General features: G+C 42.4%; 1 protein-coding gene across 2 annotated transcripts in view; it reads right to left on the bottom strand.

Annotated features, from left to right (window-relative positions):
• The window catches only part of LOC121873278 (unconventional myosin-X-like), a 160,299-nt gene that overhangs the window by 68,889 nt on the left and 73,191 nt on the right, over window positions 1-18,219 (bottom strand). For both annotated transcript variants that reach the window (XM_042376726.1, XM_042376727.1), the window contains exon 3: window positions 2,026-2,088. In XM_042376726.1, coding sequence (XP_042232660.1) covers window positions 2,026-2,088 — 63 coding nt within the window. The remainder of the gene's footprint in view (window positions 1-2,025; window positions 2,089-18,219) is intronic.

Genomic DNA, 18,219 nt, shown 5'->3' with positions numbered 1-18,219 from the left:
TTTCTTCCCATTTGTATATTTTAAAGTTTTCTCCCCCTTCCCCATTCCTCATTCTCCCAAGGAGTAAGAGCTCCTCTGCTACAGTATCCTTGTATCTAGGAAGACATTTATGACTGTGGCAGGAAGCTACTGTGTTACGCTGTTTTAAACATTTACAACTCTAAGAACAGAATCATGAATTTTGTAAAATGAAGAGAAAATGAGCACCTGTGTTCAGTAACATCTTATTTCACTTGTTCTTTCAAATTAAAATTGGTAAGTGTGTGTGTAAGGGCAGCGTTGTGTGTGTAGTAAGTGTGTTGTACGGATGATGACGTCCACTGTTGCTGTAATACCGTCTGTGATTACTGTATACTATAGTGCGTTTTTTCTCAGCTGAGGAAAGATGCCCCACCCCCTCTTCAAGAGTTAGAGCTGATTGGCTGTCGGAAACCTGTTCGATTTCATCCTGAAGAAATGATGTTTTTCTAAATGAGTTTATTCCTAATCGTTGTGATGACTGTTTCTGACGAGAAAGATATTTAGCTAAATTATATAAAGATACATACAGTACATTCATTATTTCAAACATGAGCACGTAAGAAGTTTATCAGAAATCTTATACAGGAAATAACAGGTTAAACTTTGGTAGCAAATTCATGCTTAGACAAATTATGTATAAGTAATACTACATTATGCAAAATTTTTAAATATCAATAACATTGAAATATTACAGGGCCATCAGCAAAGGCGGGAAATATGACTTGGCTGACACTTGTCTGCCTCGGTGTACAGTTGGGCTAATTCCAAAGTATTGACACCTTCTCGTGTGGTGCTCCTCCAAACGTTACGGTGTGGAGTGATCACCTCCCAGGTGAAGGGGTCGATTTGGCACTTTTTCAGGTTTGTCTTGAGACTATCCCTATACCTTTTCTGCTGTCCGCTAGTGTTACATTTACCATTTGTTAGGTAGCTGTAAAGTATTGTAGCTGTTTTGGTAGTCTACTGTCGTGACTTCAGCTGTATAACAAAGCGGCTGGGTGGCATTCATGAGCAGCCAGACGGCCATCCGGATTTTTCATCCATACCGTACAGTATTCTTATTTTGACGTTGTCTTGCACCTTGAAAGCCATGGCAATTATTAAACAAATTCACAAATAGTCCACAGGAGTTAAGTAATAAACACACAAGGGCTGTAGAAGTGCAACTGGCTAATAAACAAAGCAGCTACTGGGTAGCGTTATGAACGGCAGAGAGAAAATGCTTATTTTCCATCCAGAATTTTCTATGTTAATCTGGATTTCCTCCGGATTAAGTAATCCCCATCAATAAACTCGTTTTATTTGGAGTATCACTAAATAGAACATAACATAGGAACATAAGAAAATAAGGAAACTGCAATAGGCCGGTTGGCCTGTGCATGGCAGCTCCTGTCGAGAGTTACTACCACTCTCTATCATCCATGACTCTATCCAGCCTCCTTTTGAAACTTCCCAGCATTCCAGCACTTATTACAAAGTTGCTAAGCTTGTTCCACTCGTCCACCACCCTATTTGTGAACCAGTTCCTTCCTATCTCCCTCCTAAACCTAAACTTATCCAACTTAAATCTGTTGCTCCGAGTCCTATCCTGCTCGGATATTATAAGAACTTTATCTATATCCCCTTTATTGATTTCTTTCACCCACTTAAATACTTCTATCATATCTCCCCGCACTCTTCGTCTTTCTAGGGCATGCAAGTATAGTTTCTTTAACCTATCTTGATATGGAAGGTTTCTTAGTCCCGGAATCATTTTCATCATTCTTCGCTGCACCGACTCGAGTGAATTGATATCCATTCTATAATAAGGGCACCAGAACTGAACCGCATAATCGAGGTGCGGCCTGACTAGCGCAAGATATAGTTGCAATCAGACCTCTGCACTCTTATTACTTACACTTCTAGATATAAAACCTAATACTCAGTTTGCCTTATTTCGAACATTAACCTGTGGGGCTCTCTTTCATTTTCTCGTGTTTTCAATCAAACTAACACAATACTCACAGGACCGTAGATCTCCACCTCCTTGTATGGGTTGACGGCTATAAGGATGCTGCCAGTGTAGGTCTGAGATAAAGTTAAGGACAAATATTTAAGTTTATCCTAAAAGCAAGATGATTTAACCAAAGAAAACATTCACTTTATCAAGTACACATGATAATAAGTTTTGTACTTGATCACCTTATAGTTGTGTGTGTGTGCTACAGTATAACCCACCACATGTGGTTTAAGTCTGAAAAGGTTCCTGTGTCTCGACCCTTCTGGAGTCAAGGTTTGGGCCACATTATCCCTGAGGGAACCTATTTTGGTAAGGTGAATATACTGTAATTACTTTACAACATGCTGGCGTATGGTCAGTATAGCTGTATTGATCAGATGAGAAGCGTGGACACTTTCCTCGTGCAAAAGGTGTTGATACAAAGAAAGCTAAATATAAGATACACTGAATGAAAGAAACGTGGTGAAATGCTTATACTGGGTGAACTCCAGAGCAACGACAGAAATACTGGAATTTTACACAAAAAGATACCTTGTTCATATAATAAAGCGTGACGAGATATCAGTAAAGATACTAAAGGATAAAATTGACAAAAGGAAGAAAATACAATAAAAAAGCTTATATCAGGTAAACTCGAGTAAAGTGAAACGTGTGGTGGAAGAATACTGCCCCCAGGTGGTGGTGTGAGGCGCGGGCCGTCCTCGGTGACATGGTGGTCTAACACGGCTGCCTAGGTCAGTGACCTCGGCCACACCCGCACCATCGCCCACCCACTCCTTGTATAATTCAAAGTGGCTCACTACCCACTTTCTCAATGAAAGAGTACGTTCAAAGCCCAAATTCAACTCTAAAACTGTATTTTTTTCGTTGTATTAATGCAAAGCTTCTTGAATTAGCTCTCCGAGCCTTATATACATTACATAACAAAAGCTAGGTAACAGAAGCAGCAGCAATTGTTGTAGATCACCAGCAACTCGTCCACTCAACACCACACCACTCAACCTACTGTACAGTCAGTAATATTAAAATTCCTACTTCAGTTACATCCTCTAACAGTCTAACTGTTATTATCAGTTATTTGACGTGACGCCCAGTTTACTGGTGCCGCCAGGCTGTCAGTCGTTAGTACACCGTCGGGTCAGTACATAATTCCTGCATCATGTTGCTATATTATAAGAAGTGGAGTATATAACAAATGTCTGACACCTGTGGCGCTGCTCGATATCACAACAGGTGTTATGGCTAACATGATCTAGCCTTTTTCTACTTACTATCTGACACGCAGAGAGAAGGGGACTGGGTGAACAAGACCAAGAGCTGGCGGTAGGTTATCATAACTACACGACCGTCTGTGAGTGTGCGAGAACTGTATGCTGAACAACGAATGTATATAACCAGAAACATTCGTTGATGCAGAGTGTATGGTAGATGAAATGAAAGTAGAAGCCTGGTGTGTGTGTGTGTGTAAACAAACACCATCGGGGTAACATTTCCATCGACTTGTGTATAATGTTAACCCGGTACAGTAATTACACATACATTATTCACACCTCCAGAGGGAAAAGGTTAAAGGTTATTGAGGAAAATTAACTCTACATTAACTCGATGTTGGTAATTAGAAAACTGTGTGTATTACAGCGACAATTATATAGCCACCATCTACACCCAGAGAACACTCAATGGTGGATAACCCGCGTTTATTGTGATAACATGCTGTACCTGTACACCTGTTTTGTGGTACCTGCAGTGTTGTATACTGGTTACTGTAACTATACTGTGTAGTAAGTTAACATAACACCAGCCTGGTTGTATGCGGTGGCCAGCTCTCATCCTGACATGACGTCCCACCCCATCTCCTCTCTGTATCTCTATCGTCTACATAACGACATATTTTGGAGGTAAACACGACCATGTACCCAACACGACCCTCTTTAGGAGGTAAACACGACCATGTACCCAACACGACGTCTTTTGGAGGTAAACACGACCATGTACCCAACACGACGTCTTTTGGAGGTAAACACGACCTTAATGAACCCAACACGACGTTTTTTGGGGGTAAACGCGACCTTAACGTACCCAACACGACGTATTCTGGGAGTAAACATCTTTTGGACATCTTTTACACTACATTATTTTGTCTTCGTCATATCCTGCTTTCCCGCCAACCAATCCCTCTCACGGCAAAATAAAACAATAGTTCACAATGAATAGCCATAATTACCCCGTTCAATGAAGACCGCGGGGAGACGATAATATTATTGATAACCACGCGAGGAGTGAGTCATGTTTATTGATCGTGTGTGTGTGTGTATACCATTGTCTTGAGGTTGGATTATGGTGACGGAGTGGGAATTATCAAGAAAGGGACAAATGGTGAAGAAGGAAGAAGAGGAAGAAGGGTTAACTAGTGGTATAGAACACACACATATACACACACACACACACACACACACATTCTAATATGACTCACGGGTTTACATTAATTATTTACATAGAAGTTACCATGTTTTTTGCCTCCTACCTCGTATGTTTTATAAAGATTCTTCAAAGTTTATATTACAGTCCTTAAACTAATGACAATGATGAAAGGCTTGTAGAGGTGAGCACAATTTGTTATTAGCCGCTGGACACAATGCTCTAGGAGTGAGGCGCGCCATCGTTTGCCATAAGATGATGAAGCTCTGATTGTCTATAGGATGGAAAGATATATATATATATATTATGTGTGTGTGTGTGTGTGTGTGTGTGTGTGTGTTATCAGTAACGACCCTCCTTTAGATCAGTAGCCCTAACAATGGTTTCTAATTCCTTCTCTTACACCGCTCGTGTGTTTTAAGGTCTAGCTCAACCCCCCACCCTCTTCACCTCTTCATGTAGTTCTGCTATCTTATATAAATTCATCTTCCTGCAATACATTCTTGAGTTGTCCTTCAAGATCTGACCGGATTCCCCACAAGCTACTCTGAGGTGGAGGCATGAGGTGAGGTGAGGAGTGAAGGAAGCTTATGGGTGAAGTGGGATGAGGATAAGGATAAGAGGAGGGGTGAAGTACGCTAACAAGTGAGGTGGAGTGAGGGGGGGTGAGACCGGGTAAGGAGAAGAATGAGGCAAGATGAGGGGGAGAGGGGTTAGGCCAGGGAGGGAAAGTAATGTGGATAGTATATGAGGGGAAGGCCACCCTGTGGGACTATTACAGCAATAAATTGAGGAAGGAGGAGGAAGGTATGTGAGAGAGAGAGAGAGAGAGAGAGAGATAATGGAGATAGATAAAGATAATGGAGAGAGAGGAAACAATGGAGATAGAGAGAAAGAGAGAAAATGAAGTGACGAAGAGATAATGCAGTGTCAGAGATAATAGAGAGAGACAGAGAGATAATGGAGACAGCTTATTTCGCCTAAAGATAAGCCACCCTAGCCTAACCTAACCTAACCTAACCTAAAGCTATCCTATCCTATCCTAACCCACTAACTTATCCTAACGCTAACCTAACACTAAAGCTAACCTAACCACGAGATGTTGTCGTGGTCCGTGTGACAGAACAAACGGAGGTAATACGTGTACACTTCAGGTTAACTAACTAAATCAACCACCTCTATTTCGCTCCACCCTTCATTAACTTCCTTACATCCTTCACCTTCCATCCTACACCTTCCATCCTTCACCTTCCATCCTTCACCTTCCATCCTACACCTCCCATCCTCCACCTTCCATCCTTCAAATTCCATCCTTCACCCTCCATCCTTCACCTTCCATCCTTCACCTCCACCCTTCAACGTCCTTCACCTTCCATCCTTCACTTCTCCCATCCTTCACTCTCCATCATTCACTCCATCCTTCACCTTCCATCCTACACCCTACATCCTTCACCCTACTTCCTTCACCTTCCATCCTTCACCCTCCATCCTTCACCGTCCTTCACCCTCCATCCATCACCCTCCATCCTTCACGTTCCATCCTTCAACCTCCATCCTTCACCTTCCATCCTTCACCCCATCCTTCACTCTCCATCATTCACTCTCATCCTTCACCTTCCATCCTCCACCTACATCCTACCCTACTCCTTCACCTTCCATCCTTCACCCTCCATCCTTCATCGTCCTTCACCCTCCATCAATTCCATCCTTCACGTTCCATCCTTCACGTTCCATCCTTCACCTTCCATCCTTCACCGTCCATCCTTCACCGTCCATCCTCACCTTCCATCCTTCACCTCCATCCATCACCCTCATCCTTCACCGTCGATCCTTCAACTTTCATCCTTCACCTTCCATCCTCCATCCTCCATCCTTCACCCTAACCTAGATCCTCCACCCTCCATCCTTCACCCTAGATCCTTCACCTTCCCTCCTTCAACCCAGATCCTTCACTTTCCATCCTTCACCTTTCATCCTTCACCCTCCATCCTACACCTCCAACCTTCACTCCATCCTCACCATCCATCCTACCTTCCTCTTCCTTCATCCACCCCTTCTACCTCATCCTCCTCCATCCTTCACTTCCATCCTTCACCATCCATCCTTTACCTTCCATCCTTCCCTTCCATCCTGCACCTTCCACCCTGCACCCTCCATCCTTCACCTTCCATCCTTTCACTTCATCCTTCACCATCCATCTTTACCTTCCATCCCCTTCCACCACCCTTCCATCCTACACCTTCCATCCTCACCTTCCATCCTACACCTTCCATCCTTCACCTCCATCCTTCACCATCCATCCTTACCCTTCCATCCTTCCCTTCCATCCTGCACCTTCCACCCTGCACCCTCCATCCTTCACCTTCCATCCTTCACTTCCATCCCACCATCCATCCTTTACCTTCCATCCTTCCCTTCCATCCCACCCCACCCCACCTCCATCCACACCTCCATCCACACCTTCCATCCTTCACTTCCATCCTTCACCATCCATCCTTTACCTTCCATCCTTCCCTTCCATCCTGCACCTTCCACCCTGCACTCCATCCTTCACCTTCCATCCTTCACCCATCCTTCTCACCATCCATCCTTTACCTTCCATCCTTCCCCTTCCATCCTACACCCCATCCTACACCTTCCTCCCACACCCTCCATCCCACCCTCCATCCTACACCTCCATCCTTCACCCTCCATCCTTCACCTTCCATCCTTCCACCTTCCATCCTTCACCTCCATCCTACACCCTCCATCCTACACCCTCCATCCTCACCCTCCATCCTACACCTTCCATCCTTCACCTTCCATCCTTCACCTTCCATCCTACACCTCCATCCTCACCATCCTACCCTCCATCCTCCCCCCTCCATCCACACCCTCCATCCCACCCCATCCTCCACCTCCATCCCACACCTCCATCCTTACCTTCCATCTTCCCTCCATCCTCACCCTGACCCTACACCTCCATCCACACCTCCATCCTACCCTCCATCCTACACCTTCCATCCACCCTCCATCCCACACCTCCATCCTACACCTCCATCCTTCACTCCATCCTTCACCTTCCATCCTTCACCTCCATCCTTCACCCTCCATCCTCCTCCTCCACACCCTCCATCCACACCCTCCATCCTACACCCTCCATCCCACCTTCCATCCTTCACCTCCATCCTTCACCTTCCATCCACCCTCCATCCTACCCTTCCATCCTACATCCATCCCACCCTCCATCCCCCCTCCATCCTACACCCTCCATCCCACACCTCCATCCTTCACCCTTCCATCCTTACCTTCCATCCTTCCCTTCCATCCTACATCCTACACCCATCCTACACCTCCATCCCCACACCTTCCATCCTACACCCTCCATCCCACACCCCTCCATCCTAACCTTCCATCCTTCACCTTCCATCCTTCACCTTCCATCCTTCACCTTCCATCCTTCACCCTCCATCCTACACCTCCATCCTGCACCCTCCATCCTACACCTCCATCCTACACCTCCATCCTCACCTCCATCCTACACCTCCATCCTACACCCTTCCATCCTTCACCTTCCATCCTTCACCTTCCATCCTACACCCTCCACCCTACACCTTCCATCCTACACCTTCCATCCTACACCTCCATCCTACACCCTCCATCCTCACCTTCCATCCTTCACCCTCCATCCTTCACTCTTATCCTTCATCTTCCATCCTTCACCTTCCATCCTTCATTCTCCTACACCTCACTAACCCCACTCAACCTCTCACTACCTAAGTCCCTCCCCACAGGCACTCATCACCCCCGCTATTTACCTAATTTCTCCTTCCCTCCTCCTTCCTTCATCCTCCTTCATCCTCAACCACATTTCACACGTCTCTTTCACCAAGCAAAACATTAACCTCTCACCGCTGCCTGCCTCTCCTCCTCACGCCCGCACGAGATGTCTAGTTTGTTTGTAAACATTGAAATCTTTACCGTATCAGCTGATCGACCAAAACATTCATCAGAGCCCCCCCACCACCCCCACAGTAAACACTGCTTGCATCCATCCTGTAGCGGAGTATTCACGTCTGCTACATGTAAACTTAGCCTCCAACACTACTACTACATGTTCAGCACAGTCTCCACCATTGCTACATCATTATCAACATACACACACACACACACACACACACACACACACACACACACACACACGTCATATTAACCACCCACTTCAAATTAATGAGCTGACTACAGTGAAACCTCGATATAAAGGACTTTCATCTACAGATAGTTCGTAAGATGGGGTGTTTCACATGTAACGAACCCTCGATATAATGGACTTCTTTGTCTATATAGTCCGTTAAATAGAGGGTTTCCTGTATTGTTTTTCTCGCGTCCGCTTTTAAGAATCCGGGAGTTGTAGCATTAGATAGATAGATAGAGATAGATAGATAGATAGATAGATAGAGATAGATAGATAGATAGATAGATAGATAGAGTAGAGGTGGAACACAGAACGACAAAGATTATTCCTCGACTATAGTTTTTTGTTATGATAGAAAATGAATCATTAAACCATAGTCGTCAAAGGATTAGGTTAGGTTAGGTTTAATCTACCCGTCCAGCAGTCAAGGTGTGTTAATATCCGTCAATATTCTGTAACTTTTAGATAAGCCGAGGTTGAGCGGATCTTGTGTGAGAGAAGTATTATGTAACCCACTGACAACTCTTAATAATACTGCCAACACTACTACTACTACTATCACTTCTACTAAGCTACTACCACCAGCACAAACTTTTTTTACTGACAACACTCCCTGATACTGACACCATTTGCAGTGGGGCAACATGATGCGTTGTTACTGGTGGTAACGGTGCTACTGGTGGTGAGTTTTTATGTATTTTAGTCAAAGTGACAAGAGCAGTAGCAGTGTTGTGAGAGATGTACCCCCCTCCTTCACGGTGTCACAACACGGGTAAATTCCACCAAGTGTCGGTCTCTCATCGGAAGTTTGACCAGATTATCACATCTTGACCCCTTAACTAACCACTACATCCTCTCCCTTCCTGCCTCCCTCTCCCTCTCTCTCTCTCCCCCTGCCTGCCTGCCCCTCTCTCTCCCTCCCCCCTTCTTCTCGACAGTTACATCACCGGCAGTACAGTACAAAGGCGACGGGTGTATTGGACTCTAGTACTGTACTACGCTGCACTTCATTAGGTTAGTTAGATAAGATTAGGTTTAAAGACATGGAGCCTGGGAGGTCAGAGGTCACCTTACAGGATGCCAGCTGACATTAGGTAACATCCGGAGAGAGAGAGAGAGAGAGAGAGAGAGGAATAATAAACGATACAAATTACATCACAAACTATAATAGTGGACATTATTACCAAGTAGTAGTACACCGTATTACACCTGTTACCAAGTCAGAGTACACCTTATTACACCCTGTTACCAAGTCAGAGTACACCTTATTACACCCTGTTACCAAGTCAGAGTACACCTTATTACACCCTGTTACCAAGTCAGAGTACACCTTATTACACCCTGTTACCAAGTCAGAGTACACCGTATTACACCCTGTTACCAAGTCAGAGTACACCTTATTACACCCTGTTACCAAGTAGGAGTTGCAGACGTGGCGGCGGGGATAAAGGAGGAGTGACGTCATTTGTTTACACCACTTCAACCATCATGTGGCGTCAAGTGGCGTGAGAGGAACGCTGTACAAGAGAGGATACACACCTAAATGTATAATAAAATGTAATAAATATGAAGATATAGTAATAATGACATAGGAATAAGGACTGGTTTTAAAATAGGAGCAACGTGTTGGTTATATATTATTATATATTATTTTATTATTATTATTTTATTATTATTATTATTATTATTATTATTATATTGTGTGTTGTTGAACTAATACTAGATAACATTATGACCTTCACACACACACACCTCCGGTACACAGGCCATAGTCTGCCTTTTTTGTGTGTGTGTGTGTGTGTGTGTGTGTGTGTGTGTGTGTGTGTGTCAGTTAAGATCAATCTCCTGCACAATCTATGCTCTTCAATTGGTCATCTTAACAATCCGATAATTGACTGGAAATTAGATATGGGAAAGTTATATTTAGCGAGGGTAAAACCTGGTGATGGTGACTCTGATGGTGATGGTGACTTGATGGCGTTGGTGATGGTGACTTGATGGTGGTGATGATGACTTGATGGTGATGGTGACTTGATGGTGATGGTGACTTGATGGTGAGTTGATGATGGTGATAACTTGATGGTGTTGGTGATGATGATTTGGTGGTGTTGATGCTGGTGACTTGATGGTGATGGTGACTTGGTGGTGGTGGTACTTGATGAATGGTGATGGTGACTTGTTGGTGATGACTGTGATGATGATGGTGACTTGTTGGTGACTTGATGATGTTGTAGGGGACTTTGTGACTTGGGTGACTTGATGGTGTTGGTGATGGTAGTGATAACAACCACCCTCACTAGCCAACAACCAACCCTCACCTAGCCAACAACCACCACCTAGCCAACAAACAATCCTCACCTAGCCAACAACCAACCCTCACCTAGCCAACAACCACCCCTTCACCTAGCCAACAACCAACCTCACCTAGCCAACAACCACCTCACCTAGCCAACAACCAACCCTCACCTAGCCAACAACCACCCTCACCTAGCCAACAACCACACCCCAAGGACGTAACCACAGACCGTCTGCTACTCTCAAATAGTTAACACATTTCCTAAACTATCCAGAGTATTTCAAACACACACACACACACACACACACACACACACACACATTACTACTACTACTTTATATATATTATTATTATTATTATTATTACCTGGATGTCCTGTAGTGGCTGGTCTAACACTCTTCATTTGTCTCTTAACACAGTGTAAGACCATTGACACGCCCAGGTAGTGATATAATTCATTTGATTAATTTATACAGGTAATCAGTACAGGTATAGATACAAAGACAGGTACAGGTAGATACAAGTACAGGTACATTATATAAGTATAGGATGCAAACACAATAACATGTATCTATACTTGTACTGGTTATCTGTACCTGTAATTACCGGGTAGTAAAGGTACAGTTTCCTCCGTACAGGGACAGGATGCACACACATGGTCAACAACCCCCATGAGAGAGAGAAAAACCCGAAAACAGAGGGAGAATAAAGGTAGTGTAGGGAAGGGATTGAGAGGCCCACTGAGAGATGGGAGAGAAAGAGAGAAGGAAGGGAGAGAGAGAGAGGGAGGGAGGGAGAGAGGGAAGGAGGGAGAGAGGGAAGGAGAGGAGGGGTTGCAGGAGGAACAGGAAAACAGGAATGTAACATAGTAACTCCCTCATCACGTTTAGTACTTTTAGTTGACGTCTTGAGGGAGAGAATTATAAATACCCTCTGTGTGTGTGTGTGTGTGTGTATATATAATATATATAATAATTAGGTTTATTGAAGAGCTTGAGGAAGGCTGAAAATATACTACATATTTGGGGAATGTATGTGTGTGTGTGTGTGTGTGTGTGTGTGTGTGTGTGTGTGTGTGTGTGTGTGTGTGTGTGTGTGGTGTACGGGAAGTTACTGTGTTGGAATCTTTTGGAACTGAGGAAGGCTGGGGGTCTTTCTTCCCTCCTACCCCCTGATCATCCCCCATCTTCCCCATCTCTTCTCTCTTCAAGGCATGGTTGACATAAACGAGTGAGAATCAGAAATATGTGAATGTGTTTATGTTCAGTCAGGAGAGCCAACACACCACACGATGGTGTTTGTGGGCGTGGTTTTATAGGTGAATGGTGGTGATGTTTAACTACTTCCTGCATAGTTCCTCTACCACCACCAGACACACACACACACACACACACACACACTAACTACTACTACTACCACCACTACCACTACCACCACTATTACAACCACCCACCAATACTATTAAAACACACCACCATCACACACCACCACACCAAGCTACTACCACCAACATACACCACTACCACACACCATCACACACCACCATACACCAACACACATCCTTAATAATCCAGTATAAGATAACCTAAACCTAATCTAACTACACCCATAAAACACCTTAGTTGTTGAACCGTAGTAATAACATGATAATAATAACAGATAATTCCATCTACAAACAATCTAATCACATAACCACAAACACCAGCCATCCATAAACCAACCTGTAACCGAACCCAAACCAACCCCAAACCCAACCGAACCTAAACTAAACCAACCTAACCAAACCTAAACCAACCCAACCGAACCTAAACCAACCCAACCTAACCGAACCTAAACTAACCTAACTCTAACCGAACCGAACCTAAACTAACCCAACCAAAACCTAGAACCTAAACCAACCTAACCAAACCCCCAAACTAACCCAACCGAAACCAACCCAACCCAACCGAAATGAACCAAACCAACCTAACCTAACCAAACCTAAACTAACCAACCGAACCTAAATAACCCAACCCAACCGAACCTAAACTAAACTAAACCAACCTAACCCAACCTAACCGAACCCAAACCAACCTAACCTAACCGAACCTAAACTAACCCAACCAAACCCAAAACCAACCCAACCCGAACCTAAACTAACCTAACCCACCGAACCTAAACCAACCTAACCTAACCTAACCCAACCTAACCTAACCTAAACTAACCTAACCTAACCGAACCGAACCTAAACTAACCCTAACCGAACTAAACACTACCTACTAACCCAAGACTAAACTACCTAACCAAACCTAAACTAACCTAACCGAACCTAAACTAACCCTAACCGAACCTAAACTAACCTAACCGAACCTAACCTAAACTAAATTAACCTAACCTAACCTAACCGAACCGAACCTAAACTAACCTAACCGAACCTAACCTAAACTAAATTAACCTAACCTAACCTAACCGAACCGAACCTAAACTAACCTAACCTAACCTAACCGAACCGAACCTAAACTAACCTAACCGAACCTAAACTAACCTAAACTAAACTAAACTAACCTAACCTAACCTAACCTAACCAAACCTAAACTAACCTAAACGAACCTAAACTAACCTAACCTAAACTAACCTAACCTAACCTAACCTAAACTAACCTAACCTAAACTAACCTAACCTAACCTAAACTAACCTAACCTAACCATAATGGAAGTACAGACTCGCACACATAAGCATTCCACCCAGGCTAACGTAACCAAAAATCAAGAGGAAATAACAGATAATTAACTATTAAGCGTGTGTGTGTGTGTGTGTGTGTGTGTAGTGTGTGTGTGTGTGTGTGTGTGTGTGTGTGTGTGTCACAGGTTAAAAGGAACATGGCTGAAGAAAGTGATTTACCTGTATAATTATTAGTTAAGGACTGACGAAGGTGTGTATCTCCCTATAATATACCTTTACTGTTCTAATCATATGAAGAAGTATTCACCTGACATAGCCTAGCCTAGCCTAACCTAATCTAACCTAACCTGACCTAACCTGCATCTCCACCAACTACACTACCACCCCTTTACAACACCCACCTCCTCCCACATCTCCCTCACAACAACCACTCCACCACAACTCTCCACCATCAACAGAGAACCACACACACACACTGGGATTGGGGGGTGTTGCGGGGGGGGGCGAGTTCTGCTGTGTAATAAGATAATTGTTGTATAAGTTCCTCGTAATGGGTGTAAATGGGGGAATAATTGGATGTTGAATACGTATAAAGATATTCATATTGTCACTTATGTATGAAGCAATAGAATTATGTTACGGTATTTACAGCTATAAACAGTATAACTTCACTCTGTACCACCGCAACACTCAGATTGGTAAAGAAGTCTTCAAGTCAGTTAGTTTCTTGTGTGATGGAAAACTTCAAGTCACTTTCTTGTGTAATAGAAAACTGAGTCACTTTCTTGTGTAATAGAAAACTGAGTCACTTTCTTGTGTAATAGAAAACTGAGTCACTTTCTTGTATAAAAGAAAACTGGGTCTCTTGTGTAATAGAAAACTGAGTCACTTTCTTGTATAATAGAAAATTGAATCACTTTCTTGTGTGATAGAAAACTGATTCACTTCCTTGTGTAATAGAAAACTAAGTCACTTTCTTGTGTATTAGAAAACTAAGTCACTGTCTTGTGTAATAGAAAACTAAGTCACTTTCTTGTGTAATAGAAAAACAAGGAAACAAGATACTGGGATGGCGTGAGAGGGAGGTGGTCGGTGTGCCTCGCGGGTAAAAATAATATTACCTCGTTAACTTTGAGCCAAAATTTCCGGTTTAAAAGATAAGACTTAACCCCCCCTGCTAGCCCGTGTGTTGTTGTTGGTGTTCTTACCTTACTACTACTACTACTACTACTACTACTACTACTACTACTACTACTACTACCACTACTAATAATATTAAGTCAAATTTGGGACTATATGTGAAAACTTTCCTCACCACCACCACTTTCCCTCACCACCACCTTCCTTCACCACCACCTTCCTTCACCACTATCGCGTTCCAGGACGATGGTTCAGGGAAGTGGGGAGAGAGAGAGAGAGAGAGGAGAACGGAAATGACGTCATATGGAGTCAAATAATCAGCTGACTTGAGCGTCATCTCGCGGAAAATAACACAGTATATTTCCGCACCGCCAAGTAGAAATGGGCGCCTCCCTTAAGACCCGCCCCGCCCAGCCCAGCCACCGTCTTACTCACACTATTAAACATCTCGTTAATTTCCGGTACGTCACTGATTCGAAACCATACTTTTCCGGCTACTGTACTATGAATCACTTATACATAGCTAAACACGAAATAATAATATATTTGCCAATATTTCTCACTAAACACGAAATTGTAGGTCTTTTTTGCCAATATTTCTCACTAAACACAATATCCCACGTCTGTTTGCCAATATTTCTAACTAAATACGAAATTCTAGATATTTTTAATATTTATCACTTCAAGCCACAGTATCTCCTATATTAACGCCAATATTCTCCCAAGCACGAAAATCTAAAGTCTGTTTTTGCCAATATTTCTAACTAAATACGAAATTCTAGATATTTTTTGCCAGTATTTCTCACTAAATACAAAATACCACTTCTTATAAATCTAATACAAATAATAGTAAAAAAAACACATTGAAATAAATAGATTATACAATTTGAAATACATCAGCTAGAAGAATAATAAGACGTTGGTGACTACAATACACGTGGTCGTTGAAGTTTATTATAGAAAACGGCAATGTAGGACGACTGACTCTGCAGGACGACTGACTCTGCAGGACGACTGACTGCCATTCCCTAGCTAATATTTCAACACTGTTTACTAATAAGATCCTCCATACCATAACTTTGCATAATTTTTCTTCGGGAACTCGTCTTGCTTCACTTATCTTATGTAAACCTTCGACGAAATACTCTTATCTAATCCATAACTAATTCATTCTTCGTAAATTAGTAAGTTGTATAAAATATAATGGTGAGTCATGAGTGGTTCAGGTGAGTTATGAGTTATTAAGGTGAGTCATGAGTTATTAAGTCGAGTCATGAGTTATAAAGGTGAGTCATGAGTGATTAAGGTGAGTCTTTAGTGATTATGGTGAGTCATTAATTATAAATGTGAGTCATTAGTTATTAAGGTGTCACGAGTGGCTAAGGCGAGTCATTATTTATAAAGGTGAGTCATGAGTGAATAAGATGAGTCATTAATTATAAATGTGAGTCATTAGTTATTAAGGTGTCACGAGTGGCTAAGGCGAGTCATTATTTATAAAGGTGAGTCATGAGTGATTAAGATGAGTCAGTTATTAAGGTGAGTCAGTTATTAAGGTGAGTCCTGAATGATTAAGGTGAGTCATTAGTGATTAAGGTGAGTCCTGAATAATTAAGGTGAGTCATTAGTGATTAAGGTGAGTCATGAGTGATTAAGGTGAGTCATGAGTGATTAAGGTGAGACAGTTATTAAAACTAACATTTTAAAGGTTCAGAATCACTGAAATATGAAGTTATTCACAGATATATTTCCCGCCTACTGACGGCTGTTCGCTCGAGCGGCCAAGTCTGTCACACTCATCCACCAATTTTCAAGGGCCGTGTAATATTTCAGTGTGATTCTGATGTTTTAAAATGTTAGTTTTTGCATAATGTAGTTTTATTGATACGTAATTTGTCTTAGTATGCCTTATTGTAGGTAAAAAAGTATATATTAAATGCGTCCTCCGAAAGCGTGAATCTCTTACCAGAGTTTAACAGTTAATTCATGTATAAGTTTTCTGATAAACTTCCTACGTGCTCCTGTTTGAAATAATGAATGTATGTATCTTTATATAATTTAGCTAAATATCTTTCTCGTCGGAAACGGTCATCCCAACGATTATGAATAAACTCCTTTAAAATACATCATTACTTCAGGACGAAATCGAACAGATTTGCAAAAGCCAATCAGCTGTAACTCTTAAGGAGGGTGCGGGGCATCTTTTCTCAGCTGAGAAAAAGCGCACTTTAAGTTGTGTGGTTTACAGGAAGGCGAGACCAAGGGCGCGCGCTAGTTCTTCATATTCAGGAAAAATATTTCAGGATGTCACCTAAAATAACTGACCAGTTTTATCTTAATCCTGCTAACGATAAGAAACCCCCTTGTTACTGAGGGACATAATACTACTACGGTAATAATAATAATAAGAAAACAATAACAACAACAATAATAACAACAATAATAACAACAAAAACAACAATAACAAAAACAACAATAATAACAACAACGACAGATACTCTAAGAAACAATGAATCAAGTCTCTGGTATTTTTCGTGTACGCGTAACTACTGCATGGTGAAAGTTATAAAGTCATGGACATTGGCATCATGAGTATTACTCCTGTTACATTATACAGCAATCACATGCAGTTATCCTTCATATGCTAGTGTGTGTGTGTGTGTGTGTGTGTGTGTAACGTAGCTCTCTCCACACATAACAGACTCGCATATTTGTTACCTGTGTCATGGTGTGTCAAGGGCGTCATCACTCACAACTATGGAAAATTATACTGGTTTATGGTCTCTCTCTCTCTCTCTCTCTCTCTCTCTCTCTCTCTCTCTCTCTCTCTCTCTCAAGTTATCCATCATTATATCTTCATTTCTCACAGTTATCCACTCACAAATAAAATCGTAAGGTCGGAAGATATATCAATACAGTATTTGAAATTACCATAATCCGTGTCAAACAAGGTTATCAAACACCATCGTGCACAACCACAACACTCTATTCTCATTTTCAGAAGACACAAACCCTCTCTTGTGTTGTTGGATCACTTTCTAACAACCAGCCAGCCACAGTACATAACAATCACCACCATATAACGCCACGGAAATAATGCACAACACGACACGCTATTCTTACTTTGGCTAGTACAAGACCACCACCCAACGCCAAGGAAATAATGCACAAAACGACACGCTATTCTTACGTTGGCTAGCACAAGACCACCATGCAACGCCAAGGAAATAATGCACAAAACGACACGCTATTATTACGTTGGCAACTATTATGTCAATAAACATCAATGTAATATGAGACAATGTAGAAAGTAAGTGATATCCCAAGTAAGAACTAGAAGTGTCAGGAGTAATATAAACTATCTTTATATTAACGTTTAAGCCTTTGAGGACGATGTGTCTTAACCCTTTGATGATGATGTGTTTAACCCTTTGATGATGGTGATGTGTTTAACCTTTTGAGGACGATGTGTCTTAACCCTTTGATGATGATGTGTTTAACCCTTTGATG

This window comes from Homarus americanus, unplaced genomic scaffold (genome assembly GCF_018991925.1).
Source record: "Homarus americanus isolate GMGI-L3 unplaced genomic scaffold, GMGI_Hamer_2.0 scaffold32929, whole genome shotgun sequence".
NCBI lineage: Eukaryota > Metazoa > Arthropoda > Malacostraca > Decapoda > Nephropidae > Homarus > Homarus americanus.
The sequence above is the reverse complement of the archived record's forward strand: the minus strand, read 5'-3'. Positions and strand labels throughout refer to the sequence as shown.